The sequence below is a fragment of the Barbus barbus genome (genome assembly GCF_936440315.1).
Source record: "Barbus barbus genome assembly, chromosome: 41".
Lineage (NCBI taxonomy): Eukaryota > Metazoa > Chordata > Actinopteri > Cypriniformes > Cyprinidae > Barbus > Barbus barbus.
The window spans coordinates 12,185,023-12,202,865 of record NC_136719.1 but is presented as its reverse complement, the minus strand read 5'-3'; the positions used below and the strand labels follow the sequence as shown (position 1 = coordinate 12,202,865).

The 17,843-nt window shown below is 35.3% G+C and overlaps 3 protein-coding genes across 4 annotated transcripts in view; 1 reads left to right on the top strand and 2 right to left on the bottom strand.

Annotated features, from left to right (window-relative positions):
* The window catches only part of LOC306861073 (ninjurin-1-like), a gene marked incomplete at both ends in the record, with an annotated part of 649,099 nt that overhangs the window by 317,384 nt on the left and 313,872 nt on the right, over positions 1-17,843 (top strand). The gene's annotated exons all lie outside the window — the stretch shown is intronic.
* On the bottom strand, positions 872-4,096 carry LOC306860155 (troponin C, skeletal muscle-like). The gene is made up of 6 exons (XM_079401710.1): positions 3,908-4,096; positions 2,804-2,855; positions 2,581-2,724; positions 1,961-2,075; positions 1,737-1,873; positions 872-1,648 (listed from the first exon to the last, which is right to left on the bottom strand). The coding sequence occupies exons 1-6, from the start codon at positions 3,908-3,910 to the stop codon at positions 1,617-1,619; spliced, it is 483 nt and encodes a 160-aa protein (XP_079257836.1). The 5' UTR covers positions 3,911-4,096; the 3' UTR covers positions 872-1,616.
* On the bottom strand, positions 5,997-16,513 carry LOC306861062 (troponin C, skeletal muscle-like). Of its 2 annotated transcripts, XM_079403134.1 has the most exons (6): positions 16,349-16,513; positions 14,339-14,393; positions 14,023-14,166; positions 12,513-12,627; positions 9,645-9,781; positions 5,997-6,514 (listed from the first exon to the last, which is right to left on the bottom strand). In XM_079403134.1, exons 1-6 carry the CDS (start codon positions 16,349-16,351, stop codon positions 6,483-6,485), a joined length of 486 nt encoding a protein of 161 aa, XP_079259260.1. In that variant the 5' UTR covers positions 16,352-16,513; the 3' UTR covers positions 5,997-6,482. The 2 variants fall into 2 exon arrangements, with proteins under 2 accessions (XP_079259260.1, XP_079259259.1); XM_079403133.1 differs by lacking the exon at positions 5,997-6,514 and having other exon boundaries at positions 8,920-9,781; positions 16,349-16,444.

Below are 17,843 nucleotides of genomic sequence, written 5' to 3'. Positions count from 1 at the left end.
GTTTAGAACAGGGGTGCCCAAACTCGGTCCTGGAGGGCCGGTGTCCTACAGAGTTTAGCTCCAACCCCAATTAAACACACCCGAAGCAGCTAATCAAGCTCTTACAAGGCATACTAGAAACTTCCATGCAGGTGTGTTGAGGCAAGTTGGAGCTAAACTCTGCAGGACACCGGCCCTCCAGGACCGAGTTTGGGCACCCCTGGTTTGCAATATAAGCTATATAACCATGATATTATTTAACTCTTATAGGGATAGTTCAACTCACTCAAGTTATTCCAAACCTGTATGAGTGACAGAATTTTCAGAATTATCTTGGTGAACTATCGCTTTAAATGTTGTTGGGTTTTGTTTTTTTTTTATCCAGGGAGATACTTTTAAAATTATTGATCAGGTATGTTTTACATTTTATTAATATTAAAATATTTTTATAATTTTTGTTGCAAATTGAAGGGTTAATGCAAGTGTAAAATTAATTGGTTTGGTAAATAGTGCCTGATATAGCTGGGGAAAAGGCATTTAAAATAGCTGACATTTATATTTTTGGCAATATTGTAAATATAACTAATGCATGGAATTTGGGGACAACTTGAGGCTTTTGCTTTCAAATTTATGTATGTGTTTAAACTATTCCATTTTCAGTGACATTAGGCATTCTATTTATAGCTTAGACATGCAAATCACATTAAGATGTTAATAATAAGCCAGATAATTATTATTATACTCATTCAGTATTCTTTTAACATTTGATGTTTTTCACCCAGTGTATATCATTCTCACAAAAGGAGGAATATGTAATTTACTTTGTCATCAGTTATATTTGCATTATTAGTGTGCAACCCTTTACTTTGTAAATAATACTCATCAGCCATTGACCAGATAAACAAGACACAATTTACTGATTTACACACTTGCAGCACACAAAGAATGTCATGTTAAAAATCTAAATGTGCAATAGAGAAGGAGAGCTATTCCTACAGCATGTCTAATAAAACTGAATGCCATATTGACATAAGTGAAATATCACTGTGATATTTGTAAGAGTTTGTGGTTTGGGTTTTGCTGCTACATAAACAGTACTAGTTATAGTCTTTAGTATATACAGAAATTGTCAACTAATTGGGATCAGAGACTCCAGAGAAAAAAAACAATGTTTAATTGCTAAACTCCTCAAAACAAAATCATACAAATCAAAATGTCAGACCAACTAAACAATGTGTGTTTTATTTTTTATTCTGTTTTCAAGCATTTGTTCTTAAATACAGTGAAGTGGTTTGGCTTTGGCATTGGTCTATGCAGCGGTAACAAGCTGCTGATCTAGACTAAACACCCACAAATGTGGGGTCTACCGTGGCATGTGCTTCTAGAGAACTTGAGCGCCATCATAACACGATGAGCCTGTGAACCACACCACAGCTTGGCTCCTTGGATCTTGCATGAGGGTTCAGTGGGAGCCAAACCTTGGCAAACCCCACAGAGGTGTTTATCTGTCTGTCTGCTGAAGAGGTGAGATGGAGGCAGAAATAGGACAAAAGGAAGAAGTAAATTTGAGTGGCACTGAGATGTAAAGTTTCCAGTTGGCAGGGGTGAGAGGGGAGAGGAATGTCCTTGAGTCTGTTTTACTGCACGTTCTCCATCATCTTGAGGAATTCTGGGGAAAAATGGACATGGGTGTTGCTTCAATACTTGGTCTTGCATGCTCATAAATGAAAGGAAATGTAATTTATAAGCCATCGTACCATCAAAGTCCAGCATGCCATCGTTGTTTTTGTCTCCATCTTTAAGCAGCTCATCAATCTCTTCCTCTGAGATGGATTCACCAGTGCTGCGGATGATCTCAGCAAACTCATCTCTGTCGATGTAGCCATCACCGTTCCTGCAGATTCACGGTGTTACATATGCTAAAGTGAGTCTGGGTCACATTCAAAAACAGGTGCATACAAGAAGATATCAGATGACATACTTGTCCAGCACGCGAAAGCATTCAGCCAACTCTTCCTCGCTCTTGCCAGCCTGGTCCTCCTTTAGGAGTCTCACCATCATGACCAAGAACTCCTCAAAGTCGATGGATCCGCTGCCTACAGTTTCCAGTATAAAGTACATTAGCTATTACAATCTACATTTTTGTATTTTATGCTTAAAGTTGAACAATTATTATTATTAATATGAATAATAAAAATGTACAGACATCATCACATAGGCCAGAAACATACTTCACGCAAGTGTGAAAACACATACATTGAACATATTTGAAGGCCTGAAGGGGTGACAGATTTATTCATTCATATGATTTTGACTTTAAAATGGGGTGTTTTAATATTCAGGTAAGTTGCACTTTATTATTTCTGTCTTGGCAAGATCATTTTTAAACTCTTGCTCCGCAATGGCACTATTAGTCCCGAAGGAAATAATTGGCATTTTCCTCTGTAGCGCCCCTTGCGGCAGCGCTGAGAATGCAACGCGTACTTCTGCGTAAAAAACGCAAGAACGCACGGAAATGAGCTTGCGTATAGTATATTTCGTTCTACAGCGTTATATGGTTCTATGCATCCACTTTTTTCCCAGCTGTAGCATTTTGCTTACCGTCTTCATCGACCTCCTCGATGATTTCTTCCAACTCTTCTCTGGTTGGATTCTGACCCAGCATCCTCATGACGGTACCCAACTCCTTGGTGCTGATATCACCGCCACCGTCAGTGTCGAACATGTCGAAGGCAGCCTTGAACTCTTTGAAAAAGACGCATAACGTTTAATGGAAAAAACGTCGTGAATATTGGTGATGTATAATTTTTATCAGTACACTCACCGGCAAGCATCTCCTCGCTCAGGTATGAGCGGGCCTCCTGTTGCGCGTCAGTCTGTGAAACAGTTACATTATGAACGGTTCGTTTCAGATATAAACAGTTCAGTGCATTAATCTGATAAATGAGAAACCCAGGTTCTTCTGGACAGTCATTTGTTTTCCTAATTATCTGTTTGTATTAAGACAGGGTTTTGTAGGCCTTGCAAACAACAGATGGTACCCAGAACACTCCTCCAAGACACTTTGCGACTATTTTAGGCTCAACACGTTATCCTCGCAGTCAGTGACTGTACATGGTAATTCTGAAATAGGAGCCTTGGAATGTGTCGCCTCAGCTTTTAGTTAACCTACTTAACCTAACCTGCTGACCAGATTCATATCAAATGGCATGATGTCCATCTTACGGATTTCTGACCACCACCCCTTCTTTTAAACACTCATTAGTACCATTATACTTTAACAGATATATGGATGATATTTCAGGGTGATCTTTGACTATTTGGTCTTGGAATAATTAAACTTTAATTAAACATTACTACAACAGAAAAATAGCAGTGAGCTGTTTCAGATGCCATTTTTCAACAGTGGATTTTGCTGCAATGTGATGAATTTATCATATAGTAATGACATTTTTTTGTCAGAGAGAAATCTTGGTCTTGTAACACAAATTGATCAGCAGTCAGTTAACTTTGAATCTGTAATAAAGTCACCTAAAATAACACCTAATAAAGTTACTCTCAGATTATATCAGGCATTGTTGCCCAGGCAAAAATAAGACAAAAATAGAGCAATTGTCTGATTAAAAAAAAAAAAGTCAAAAGAGACAAAATAAACTCATTTAAATATATTTTTATTTAATCTATTTTTCAAAACCATAATGATTTTTTTAGTCATACTAAGGTTGATTTTTATTTATTAATTTTATTATAAAGATTTATTAAATGCATGCAAAATTGCAAGGGAACTATTAACAATACTTTAACCTTATAATCCATTACTAATAATGACAGAAATGTAATTCTGACTTTTTGACTAGGCCATTTGCACATTTTATGTTTTCATGCGTTAATTAGCAAAACTGACTGCTTAGATTATTTAAACTCTTACCATGGTTGTGGATTAGCCTCCTCACTTATATCCACGAGACAAGCAGTGGTCAATGCGCTCGCACCCCAACAGAAGGACTAGACTCAAGTGACAGTTCTGACACACTTTAAACAGGCCACCCAAGACCCGCCCACAGGCCTCCAGATTTAGAATCCTGAACTTTTAGGGTTCGACGGCTCCCATAAGCCAATAGAAATGTGAAATGAGTACACTTTAAGAGCAGTCTGCAAGAAAACAGGAAAATGGTAACTGCCTTATTCTGGTGTGTTTATTGTTAAAAAGCCTGTATTTATTGGAAGACCTGTTCAAAGACACAATAAAATAATTATTTAGTGTGTCTGGTAAAACTTCATTATGGAAATTGCATGTTAATGTTGACCACACTAATGTTTAGACACGAAATCCTGGCAGACTTTATTTTTTAATAATTCCACCCCGAAATTTCTACTAAATTTGAGAAGTAACATACTGATGGACTAAAATGGCTTATAATGATTTAAAATAAGTAGCGTACAGATGGAAATTCATTTTTAAAAAGGAGAGAGCCAATAGTGTTCTGCACCACCCCTCTTTAGTCAAGCCGAGAAACCCTAAACCTCTTGGGAAGGTGCTGTGTTGCAAATCTTCAGCGTGCCCTGAATAGCAAAAGGTTTAGATCTCTAGTCCACCCCAACCAAAACGCAACAACACAAATGGCGACACAGGTACCCCAAACCCCGAAGAGCCTAAACCCGAGTTTCCATATATGGCATGTGTTTCCTGAGCAAGGAATTGTACAGACGTGGATTGGAGAAGGATGTGGGAGAACTCGGAGGAGGGGTTGTGGACTCTATACTTTCAGGCAGAAATGGAGAGATTTAATAGGAGATTTTGAGAAGAGCAGAAAGGTCCGATTTTGAATTTTGCATATGATTGCAGCTCTGGAGATTTGCATTCACGGCACTTGCATGAGATAACACCTCCATCAATATGACCTGAAGAAAACGAGGTGTCAAAAGCATCACATGGCTTTCTACCATGAGAAGAAAACATGGAAATCTGACCTTTTGCACCTTTCAGAACTCATTTGTATAACTTGCATGCTCCTGGCACAAAACGTTGACATTAGGATTCGAAATTGATCTTTTTCATGACGTTTTTTGGCCACTAAAGGAGGTAGAGCTTTTTCACATTTGGCTCCCAAACTCTGGAATAGCCTTCCTGATAACGTTCGGGGTTCAGACACACTATCTGTTTAAATCTAGATTAAAGACACATCTCTTTAGCCAAGCATTCACATAATGCATTTTATAATCTTGTACTGCAGTTATATCTGATCAAATGTATATTATTATTATTCTTTAGCTTGGGTTGAACAAATCATTTTTGCTTAGATGAAACAGCAGCTACGCTAATTATGTCTATTTGTTTCTCTGTTTCTGTCACGGGATTAACATCCCGTGGTAACTAGGAATTACAGAAGCTTCAGTCTGGATCCAACCCTTAAATCATCTGAGATGACCGAATACCTGAGAAAAGATCATGCCAACCCCTCAGAGGACCTCAGAGGATGCCAAAGCTCAGACCACATACAGAATTACCAAATTTTGCCACAAGTTAAATATATTAAGGTTCTGCAATATATAAATATATTGTGGAAACTTAATTTCCTGTAGAGCTGCTTTGCAACAATTTATATCGTAAAAAGCGCTGTACAAATAAACTTGAACTTGAACATGTGAAGAGGTTAACTATGGTTAAGTACGGAAATATCAGAAGATATTTGTCCAACACTATGGATCTACTGGATGGCCAAAGTGTTATGTATTTTGGACATGGGGTTCTGGAAACCATCATGGTGCGATGATCTTGTTTTTCTGATTGGGTGTAGTGAAATTATGGGCAAGGTGGGTGAGAAGATCCCATGAGTGTCATGAGTTGCAGCTTCCAGAAATGTGATATTTGGCCCCATAACAACATTTTTTTAGGCCTGAAATTGCATTTAGCTTTAAAAAATGTTAGAGCTGTACGTTTTTACAGACACAGAGATTCTGTATAAATTTAGATAATACAATCACAGTAAAAAAAAAAAAATCACCAAACAAACAAGCAGATTGGCCAAGATATGCCTTTTTAATAGATTTGCAGACGGCGTTAACGTGAGCTAAAGAGATTTCTTATCGCCATGACAACATTACGTCTTTTTCCGAGGCTAATGCTGTAGCAGGGTTATTTTGAATCACTGTAAAGGGTGAGGGAGAGGGGAAGGGGGTTGAAGGAAGGTTGCTTGGTAAAAAGCAGGTGTAGTAGGAGACAGCTGAGGGGAGAGGCATAAGTGGTTTCCTCTTAAAAGGTTTGAAGGGTTATTTATAGATACATCACAGTGCGGTCCCAAAGGAACATTTCCAACAAGACGGCACTGATCTATAATATTCTCTGACCCTCGAAGCGAATTCAGCCCATCTTCATTGTTAACAATTTGAACCTGGGTGATGTTGTGTTTTCTGCTTTTCCTTTAAAGATCTCAGCTTGGTTTGTTCTTGGGAGTCTTGACTGCTGTCATTAGTGGTTGGAGGACATGGAATGTAAGTTTTTCTTACTGGACATTCTCCATCATTTTAAGAAACTCTGGAATGAAAATAGAAAAAGGGATGACGTAACATACAAGCCCCTTTCCTGGTATTGTTTACACCCTCTCCACTCTGAACATATTTTGCATTCAAATATTGTGATTATTCGTTTCTGTAAGAAAATGCTTGTCTTGTCTCACGTCTTGGGATTCAAAAGAACTCGCTGATACCTGGAGATCAGGAAAAAGAATCCCCCTGAGTATGTGTGTAATTACATCTTTTTATATATGTGTGTAATTTTATCTGCTTTAGTAAACTCTTAAAAATACAAGTTCTTAATTGGCATGGTTCCATGTACAAACTTTTATGTTGTAGATACACACATACATATAATTATCACTGCATTTAATAAGAAAATATCAAATCAGACCGAATTTGCAGACAAATTATGCAAGTGCTTTTATCATACTTAATTAAAAATTAAGCTATTGGTTTGATATTTTGTTATTTATTGCAATGCCATCCATACATTGTTAGACTGCTAGACATACCTAGACTGATGTCCATATCATTTCTAGGTGACCTGGAGGTGGTAAAAACACTTAGTAATCTATCTGTTTATTTTATTAATAATCTTCTTATAGAACTTTTATGGTCATACTTTATTTTAAGGTTCAATTCACACTATTAACTACAACTTTTGCCTCAATAAACTCCTAATTACTGCTTACTGCTAAGGTAGTTGTTAAGTTTAGGTATTGGGTATAGGATTGAGGATGTACTGTAGAATATGGTCATGCAGAATATGTGATTTAAGCACTAATAAACAGCCAATATGCATGTTACTAGCAACTAGTTCATAGTGAGAATAGGTCACTTATACTAAAGTGTTACCCTTTTTACCATTTAAAAAACTAACTAAATAAAAAATGGACAAACATATGGCCATGGATATGCAATAAATAAATGAAGTATTTATCGAAGGAATAAGAATTGAAGGAAAAATACTGAGGACATATGGTAAAAGTGGAGATCTTTGTGCTTATATATATAGACTAATGTCTATATAACAAAGCACTGTGGAGAACATCTGCAGAATGATCTCCAATTTTACCATATGTCCTCAGGTTAGGAAGACTTAATTTTGTTTATATTGATATTGAAGAGTTATTAGTCATAATAAATTGATTAGTTCTGCAGCCACGAAAAGAATAAGAATGTGACTAAAGGATGAAATTGATTAATTTACCTAATAATGACAACATCTCTCATATCACACGTCAGTAATACAGTCGTATTTAAATAGAAAATAGAAAACAAGAGTCAAGTCAAGTCCTTATATTGTATTCCAAGAGAATAATATTGAATCTGAATGTATAAACATTTCATGAAATTATATTTAATTTGCTAGTGTTTTTTATAGCTCCCTAAGGAAGGCATAAGAGTATATTGCATCGATAGTTATGTATAAGGGTGTATTTATATCTGTCTACTTACTGTTTAAAACAAAAGATCATAATTGACATTCTTTATAGTGCAGTAAGATTCTTCAGATTATTTAAATGTTCTTCACACTAAGAAAAAATGGATAACACTTTAGAATACTGTTTCTTACTTACTGCATAACTAATAAGGAATTATTGAAGAACTAACATGTAATTATTCATTAACACTTAACTCACTACTGTTAACTACTAAGGAAGATGTGTTAACTAATCAGTACGAAATACAATTTTATGATTGTGTTAAGTAACAGTTAGCTACTCAATAACTAATGTATTCTGTCATGCCTCCTGAATAACTACTATTAATTATCTACTAGTTAAGGTTCAAGAAAAATAACTATGAAATAACTACTAATGAACAGTTGAGTAAAAGGACACGTACAAAGTACTACTACAGTAGCAACTTTGCTACAGTCCACTACTACTATTATTAGCCTATAATGGAAATAAAATATGCATTTTGTTTGCTGTACACCCAAAAGGACTCATTACTATAATTGTACATAACGAGGGGTGAGAACCAGAGAGGCGTAAGAGATATTTTGGGTGAAATGGATATATATATAGATATATATATACATACATACATATATGAAAAGAAAGCTCTTGATGAGCACTTTATACGGACAAAAGTATACTGTCATCCATGAGTGTACAAATGTTTATTACAAACGATTGAAATCAGTGCACAAATTCAGATCAACCAATGGTAATTTTTTGTTTTGGCCGTCCTGTAAAGTTGGTGAAATGTCACCTACGCCTTTATGGTGCTCACCCCTTATGCTTTTGCCTGTATCTTAAATAATTGCATTGTGCGCATGTTCTGTAGGAAATCTGCTTCGGAAAGGAAAGCCAACTGCACTGTCTTGCCATAACTATCCAACTTAAAGTTTTCACTATATTTTCACTTTAGAAGGCCTACTGTTTCAGGTTCGAAATAAGTCCTTCAGAATTATTTGATAATTCTTTATTAATTACTAATGGGTTACATGTATTTTAATTTTTTTTACATACAGGAATTAAATGAATGGTAATGTGGTATATGGTGAGGAGGCACACATACAGTGCTGTATATAAAATAAAAAAAACTAAGGTAAGTTATCGCATGGCACTGGAGTGGTGATTTCTTACAAAACACACTCACAAAACAATTCACTACAAAGGCAAAACCTCTATAAAAGTAACTGCATTTATTAATATTGCATTTTCATACTGCTACTACTACTACTGATAATAACATTTATATGAAAGGGACACAACTCAATTGAACTGTATATGACTGTTCATTAGTAGTTACTTCATAGTTATTTTTCTTGAACCTTAACTAGTAGATAATTAATAGTAGTTCTTAAGGAGGTATTAAAGAATACATTAGTTATTGAGTAGTTAACTGTTACTTAACACAATCATAAAATTATATTACATACTGATTTAACACATCTTCCTTAGTAGTTAACAGTAGTGAGTTAAGTGTTAATGAATAATTGTTACCTGTAAATACCTGTTAGTTCTTCAATAATTCCTTATTAGTTATGCAGTAAGTAAGAAACAGTATTCTAAAATGTTACCAAAAAATGCCCAAAATGATTCTTCCACTGCGTTTTTACAAAAAAAACAAAAAACATGTTTGGAACTTTTATGTTCCACATGAGGGCAGCATAGAATAAATAAGATTTGATTTACCATCAAAATCAATCTTCCCATCTTTGTTTGAATCTGCATCTAACATGAGTTCATTTATGTCTTCGTCTGTCACTGGCTCGCCAGTTGCACGCAAGATATCAGCAAACTCATCACGGTCGATGAAACCATCTTGGTTCCTGTTGGGAAAATATATAATATTGTTTTAATTACAAAATTGTTCTTGATTTTGTTGTCAAGCTAAGTGGCTTTTTGTCTTGTGATGTCATATGTGATTGTGATGCCGGGATGATTACATGAGTGTTTTTGTTTAAAGGGTTCATGAACTGAGAAACCAAAATTCCCTTGATCTTTCGACATGTAAGAGGTCATTGTACTATAAAAAACATCCTGTAAGTTTCAGAACTCAAAACTTTCTCATTAGTCTAAACACAGCTTATATTGGCCAGTCTGCCAAAACGACAGCTTGAGGAATGTGCCACTCTATGATGTTATAGTGTGGCTAAATATCGCCTCCACATTTACAAAGTAAATGATGACTGCTATATTCATTATTACATCCAACAACTAAACACTTCAATCACTTAATCTGAGATATCTGGTCTTCCCCTGCACCGAAGGCGGACAGCTCTCAGCTCACTCAGGGCGAGTCTAAGGTAAGATGGTCTTGCTATCAACTCTCGTGAGAGAGGTCTGTACAGAACTACGTCATTCTGACAGGAACCTCAGAACATTTGATTTGAGAAAGGGGATTTTAAAATAGGCATTAAAAAAAAAAAAACACTGGGTGGATTTTTATCATTATAGGATGGATGTGTACACACACTTCTAACACACATTTATATTCAAACAACTTGAAAAGTGAATTTTGCATCCGATGACCCCTTTAAAATATCAAAGCCAAAGGTTTTCATAAAGCAATAGGTGGTAGCCACATCAGTATCGCTTATACTGTCTGTATAGAGACGCTAAAAAAGCTAGAAATTGAACATTTATAATGAAATATGAATTTTGAATAATGCAAAATTAATTTGTGTCTGTTTATTCTATTCATCAGTGTTTGAACCATTAGAATCAGAATCAGAAAGAATTGATAATAATAAAGAGAATTGACAATAAACATAAAATATAGAGAAAAATAAAATGTCAATGGACAGAACTGTGAATGTGCATATGTAGAAGAAAACTCCATTAAAGAAGAAACCACATTTTCCATATTTCATTTCTGGGTTAAAAAATGAAAAATGAATGGACGCAAAAGTACACAGAGCCAACCTCCATGTCTTGGGTCCATGTACGTTTGCATGCATTCATTTTTCCTTTTTCAACCCAGAAATGAAATATGGAAAATGCAGTTTCTTCTTTAATGGTTCACACACTGATGAATAGAATAAGCAGACACAAACTTATTTTCATTATTCAAAATTTGTATTTCATTAAAAATCGTAAAAATGACATAAAACTTGATTTTACTGTATATAAATGCAAAATTTAATTTATAGCTTTTTTAGCATCTCTATAGCCTTCGGACACTTTAAGCGCCCTCTCGCGCCACTGATGTGGCTACCAGTAACCTATTGCTTTATTAAAACCTTTGGCTTCGATAGTTTTATGATCTTGGTAATTGTTCATGAATGAATGAATGAATGAATGAATGATGCATTTATATAGCGCATTTATTGTGTATTGCCGTACACCCAAAGCGCTTTACAATCATGAGGAGGGGGTCTCTGCTCAACCACCACCTGTGTGCAGCATCCACTTGGATGATGCCTAAAAACATGTATGAAAGACTTATTTCATATTTCTTTGCAATTAAATGTATCCAGGTTCGGAGAACATCAGTTGAAGCTGTAGAAATAGGACACTGGCGAAACATATGCACATATGGTTCAATGTGTTTTTGTAGCACTGATCAATGTAGCCGATCACCATTTTCTGTTGATTTCCTAATGCAATGGCCAAGCGTTTTAATTTAGAATCTATAACAAGCAAAGTGTAACATGATGCAAATAAGACATTAATTGTGCAGTGTAGAGCTTCATTGATTATAACGGAACTTTGTAAGATCGCAATAAACTGAAATGAGTGACAGCTTTTTAATTATTATAAAAAGAGCGCTCTACAAATAAGTTTTGTTTTTCATGATGCTAAGTGGACCAGTGACCGCTTACACGCTGCAAAGTTTCGGGAGTGACATACGAATATAAATGCTGCATTTATATGCGGATGTTACTATCAATGGACAGGGCAAAAATATGTCAAAATAGATGTACATGATTGCTAGAGCACCCTCACTGACTTCAGAAGCACCCTCAGTGATTTAATTCTGAAATCAGGCCTGCCTGTATATGGAGAAGTAGGAGAAATTATAATTTTATATATTTCTATATTTACCCCATATTAAAGCCTTCAGTAGCACTTTAACGCGATGTACTGTATGTATTTTGAGCGACCATGCATGATCCTCTCCAATACCGTGACCCAGACAGCACACAAAATTATGGCAAAATTATACCCTAATATATAATTTCATGATGATAAAGTTCCCAGGATTCTGCAATGTCTATTTTAAAATCATATTTGTGATAGGTCTCTGCTTTGTTCCAGAGACGGCTCTTGTTCTCAAGTGAACGTGCAGGAGAAGCATTACTTCTAATTTGGCCAAAGAAAACTTGTTAAAATCGACATATTTTGATATTAATTTGTGCATTTGTCAAATGTTTATTAAAGGTGCAAAAAGTCATAAAAATCTAAAAAGAAGCCAATATTTTACTTTTTTGGGCAGCATTTTGTGTGTACAGTTCGAATTTCTAATTTTTGAAATTTGAAATTCCAAGTTTTTTCTTGGGTCCTAATGACCTTTCCTCACACTGCTGTTCAGTTCGGTGTTAACATCAAATGACATACTTGTCAAAGACACGGAAGCATTCAGATAGTTCCTCCTCACTCTTGCCAGCTTGGTCTTCTTTTAGTTGCTGCACCATCATGACCAAGAACTCCTCAAAGTCAATAGAGCCACTGCCTGAGAATGCAAAAGATGTGAGATGTGATGGGATAGACTGAAATGCAGACAGGAATGAACAGAAAACAGTTTGAGTATTTGGATGAAACCAAATACTCATCCAAAATTTGGATAATTCATCCAAAAATGAAAATTCTGTCATCATTTACCCTCATATTGTTCCAAACCTGTATACATTCTGGTATTTTGAAGAATGTTGGTAACCACCACTTCTTTTATCTGATCATTCTCCAATAATTACATCTTTACTGCAATTGATGGAGATTTAATACCTCCTTGTTACATGATTGTACATCTGTGGCTGATTTATGCAGCTCTTTGACAGAGTTTTTACAGATTAACAGAGATTCAGCCTCTGACCCCCAAGTGTTATGGGAAACCACTAAATGATTTATTAGGGGTAAATTTAGCCTTTAATAAAAAGTGTATGGAGAGCCGTAAATTTGAATTATAGGAAAAACAAATTGATCTACATTTTGTGAGATCAAAGCCAAAACAGTAAAATTGTTCTTAAATCAGAATCAAAATCTATACATTTAAATAGAGCTGAATTCATCATACATCGTACTAGACAATCATATTATTTCCAAGGAGGACGTTCTTCCAAGCTCTCCCAGGATTATCCTATTTTTCTTGTATTTAAGATTAAGATCTGTACTGAAAGCTTTCAGAGTACCCTGGTTGATTAAAATATCCCCTCATCCTATGATAAACTGGATAGATTAGGATGGCTTCCAGAAATATTGCGAGTATTAGAAATAATAATGAGTATAATTTATAAATCACTTGTGGCATGACAGTATTTAAACATTCTGACTGAGGTTTTCTGGAAAAGAAAACTTAACACTGTGATTGATTGGGACACTGTCTGGGGGAATTATTTTTATACCTCAAAAACCCAGCTCACCAAATGATTCATTATAAATTAATCTATAAGGCATATGCCACTCCCCGTTTATTATATAAAATGAAAAGAAAGTCTGACCCCTTCTGTCACCTGTCTAGAAGCTCAAGTCAAAGTACATGTATGCATTACCCCCCCCCCCCCCCCCCCTGTTTTCTACGGCCAGATCTCAGGCTCTGCAGTAAATAGTTATAAATCTAACATGTTTAATAAACAAGGAATCAAAAAATAAATAAATAAAAAGAACGTTGGTAGCCACTGACTTTCATAGTATGGAAAAAAACTACTATGGAAGTAAATGGCTACCGTCGTACCCACATTCTTCAAAATATCATGTTCACCAAAATAAAATAAAAAATTCATACAGGTTTGAAATGACATGAGGGTGAGTAAATGATGACAGAATTTACATTTTTGGGTGAACTATCCCAGCTTATTGCATGTGAACCCTTATTTAATGTAGTCCTTTTTTGGGACATGACCCAACTTACCATCTTCATCTACTTCTTCAATGATGGCATCCAGTTCCTCTCTGGATGGGTTCTGACCCAGCATCCTCATGACGGTACCTAACTCCTTGGTGCTAATATCACCGCCACCGTCGGTGTCAAACATGTCGAAGGCAGCTTTGAATTCTTTGATTTGAGATAAAAAAAGGAAAAAAATCAATAATTGAAAACAGGATGTGAAAAGCTGCTTAATAAGATTTTTATACATGAGCAATTCACCACTTAAAGGCAAGCAGTGTGCATCAAATGTTCTGAATGAGCAAAATCATGTAGAGACTGTCAAAGTTCACACACTCACCAGCAATCATGTCCTCACTCAGGAAAGAGCGGGCATCATTCTGGGCATCAGTGGGCTAATGAAAAAAAGAGATTATGATATATTAAGAGCCACAGGGGGCTTTCACAAATCAGACTGAAAATGTAAAATCATTTTGTTCATTATTTGGAACTGGACACCCTTCACATGGGAGTTCCTAGTCTTGGATTAAGCAAGAAAAAACATATTTCCAGGTATATTAATGGCAAACAAAGAGCAGACAAGAACAACTTTATGAAAAACATTTCCTTTTAAACAGTTCTGTCTGAGTTCAACTTTATAAAGTAAAAATATATGAAAACTTTAGAGGCCTCTAAAAGTATTTGGTAAAATAAGTATTATAATAAATATTAATTATCAAACAGCATTAGTGTAAACGTGTAAGATTATCACTGCATTAAATATCAAAATATCAAATCAGATGGAATTTTCAAATGATGCTAGTGCCTTTATCATACACAACAAGATTAAGCAATTGGCTTGCTATTTTATTTAATGCAATGAAATTCATATTTTATGTATAGACTGAATCTCATAATACTTTATATGTAACCTGAAAGTGGACACTTAAGACACTTAATAATCAAATTAACCAATTTCTTTTATTAATGATATCTTTAGATCTTAGAAAAACAAAACAAAATTAAAAAGCAAACATTGACAAGTATATGGTTATGTATGCAATAAATAAATAAAATAAATAAAGTAACATCTATTTAGAACTGAAGGAATAATGTAATGACTAATAGCTCCACATCACAAATCACTATAAAGAACATGTGCAGAATTTACTCCACTTTTACCATCCATATGTCTTCAAGTGAAGCAGATTTAATGGGTTTCTAGTGAAGCTATTATTGAAGAGTTAAAAGTACAGAAAACAAAGTTATTTGCATAGATTAGCCACAAAAAAGACAATGTGACAGAAGAATGAAATTGATTTTACCTAATGATGACAAGATCTCTCATATTACACTTCAGTAATAAAGGTGATATAATAATATAGACGATTAAAAGGAAATAAGTCAGAACAAGTCCTCAAATTGTATTCCAAAAACATAATATTGAATGCATAAACATTTCATGAAATTGTATTTAATATGTTCCCTAAAGAAGGCATGAGATGTGAGAAGCGCACATGCAGTCTCTGTATGGAGTTTCTCCATGAAATGTATTCTGTCAAACACATTTTAAGAGATCTGTCAAACAACATGTTCTCACATAGTCCAGAAATGAACACAGTGTTTAAATTTAGCTGCAATAGCTCCTACTACATCACAAATATTCTCCATCTCCATAAGATTCACTATACGATTTGATAGAGAAGGGCACACAAACTGTCGACAAGCATGGAGGAAGTACCCTGTGACCCTTTTACCTGTTCTTGCCTTGGTTTTGTGTAAAAATGCTATTTAAAACCAACATGAATATGAATTCCTCTCATAGAGCTAGAATCCTGTTGTTCACATGCACATTATCAGGAGGAATCACAGAATGACACTGCAAATGTCAAAAGACCATGATAGTCTTAGCACTGTAATCAAACCCTGTAACTTCCCTCTCTTTGATGTTGTGGATTACCACATGTATCCAGAAACCACAATCACTAACACTAGCAAAGGCAAAGAAGTCACTTGTCAATCACTAGAAAACACTCTAAATACTTAACAGTAGTGATGCTTTGAATATTAATTGCACTGTAAATATATTTGCAAAACACAACAAGCCAAAAAAGATTCATAAAATTTAAGCCTTATATTCAACCAGGCTCAATATTGACCTAAGTGCTACACTCAAAATGTGCTTTATGTGTAGCATCTGGTTTTATTCAAGGAAAATATCATTTCATATGACTGAATCAACTTGATGTCATTAAGTTAAAACCACCATTTAAACCTGCACATATCCACTTTTTCATTCTCTTCAAGATCTCCTAGAAAATTGTCCAATTGTAAGTATGAATCATATCTAATAATTTCCAAAAAAGCTTACCATATTGACAGCTTGCTATTGAGATCAAAGCGTATCTGAAAACAATAACAGTCTTCTGCCCAGCAGCCTTCCTCCTAAACGTACGTCTCCAGACTCTTCTAATAAGACCTCATATAATCCTCATATAATAAAATGGCCAGGATTGGACAAGAAACTCTACAGACTGAACTTGTCAACCAATGTCTGTTCAGACTTTAAAAAGCCCCACCCTTCTTCTTCATCCCTTTCTAATCCAGTGCCACCTCTATGTGCCCTCCATTGCCCCATATTTAGCTGAAGGATGGACAAGTGGTCTCAATGACATTTCCCTGCCAATAAAAATAAATAAAAAATAAATAAATAAGGAAAGCAATGCAAGGTTATTTAAGCAGTGGATTCCAGGAACAGATGTTGGCTACAATCACTTCCACATCAAGGTTGGATTAGTTCCCTCACCCACATGACTGTGTTTCTTCACCTTATCTGTCAATCTTACCATCTAGCAGTCAGTTTGGCTGATTATCCCTGTCTATACTGACTCTCACTTGGATCTGCATCAGATGGACGCATATTAGGAAACAGTGAGTCACAACAAGACAACGAAATTCATGTCAGGCTTCACCGTCAGCTGGTCATTGTATGACCCTGAAGAGATTTATTACACAGCCACACTATCAAAAAAAGATACAAATCTGTGATTGGGGAGGTGCCCTACCAATATGTGCCATTTAGGTAGCAAGTACAATTATGGTACTATAATATAAAAATGCCCAGGTGACACCTTTTGTACCTTTTTTTTTACTCTCAAAATATACAAATTATGTGGACATGATGAAATATTGAAACTGATTCATAATGTTACCCATAACCAGTGTTGGGGTTAACACAAGTAACACGAGTTACATAATCAGATAACGTTTTTAGTAACTAGTAAAGTACATTACTTTTTTAACCCTTTAACTGCCTGTTCGACCAAATGATTGAGCACATTTTGAGTCACTATTTTATTGAGAGGGGTACCTAACTTAACTCAAGCTGATTGAGCCATCTCTACCATCTGGTTTAGGTATGTTATGCCAAAATAAATCCACTAAGTCAATCAACAAAGTCAATCAACAGCACTTCACAACACTTCCTCTAACATGGATGTCAGAAACAAATAAATCACTCCTGCCACGTGAACTGTTCTTGGTGAAATTTTGCAAGGTAAGCATATTTTTTTGACATATTACACTGTCAGAGCCATAACTTTACAAAATTATGTTACTTGGTGCCATGAAAAAACTTGAGCACGTTTTTCAAAAACATGCTCAACCAAATGGTTGATTTGTCACTTTATGGTAAAAGCAGAAAAGCTAAGCTAATGTTTTCAGATATTCCATTTCTGCAGTCAGAATGGACTATTTGCTGAGAAATATAGACTTCAGATCATTCATAGCTATGAATATGACACAGCTATTCTTATTTCTTCACGAATATACTGAGATAATTTCGTAAGTATGTATTTTTTTGCCAT

Excerpts from the sequence above, each read along its gene's own strand:
- LOC306860155 (XM_079401710.1), bottom strand. Across the intron at positions 2,076-2,580 it reads CGAGGAGGTCGATGAAGACG|GCAGCGGATCCATCGACTTT; the intron begins GTAAGCAAAATG and ends TGGAAACTGTAG. Across the intron at positions 1,874-1,960 it reads TGCTTTCGCGTGCTGGACAA|GAACGGTGATGGCTACATCG; the intron begins GTATGTCATCTG and ends GTGAATCTGCAG.
- LOC306861062 (XM_079403133.1), bottom strand. Across the intron at positions 12,628-14,022 it reads TGAAGAAGTAGATGAAGATG|GCAGTGGCTCTATTGACTTT; the intron begins GTAAGTTGGGTC and ends TTGCATTCTCAG. Across the intron at positions 9,782-12,512 it reads TGCTTCCGTGTCTTTGACAA|GAACCAAGATGGTTTCATCG; the intron begins GTATGTCATTTG and ends TTTTCCCAACAG.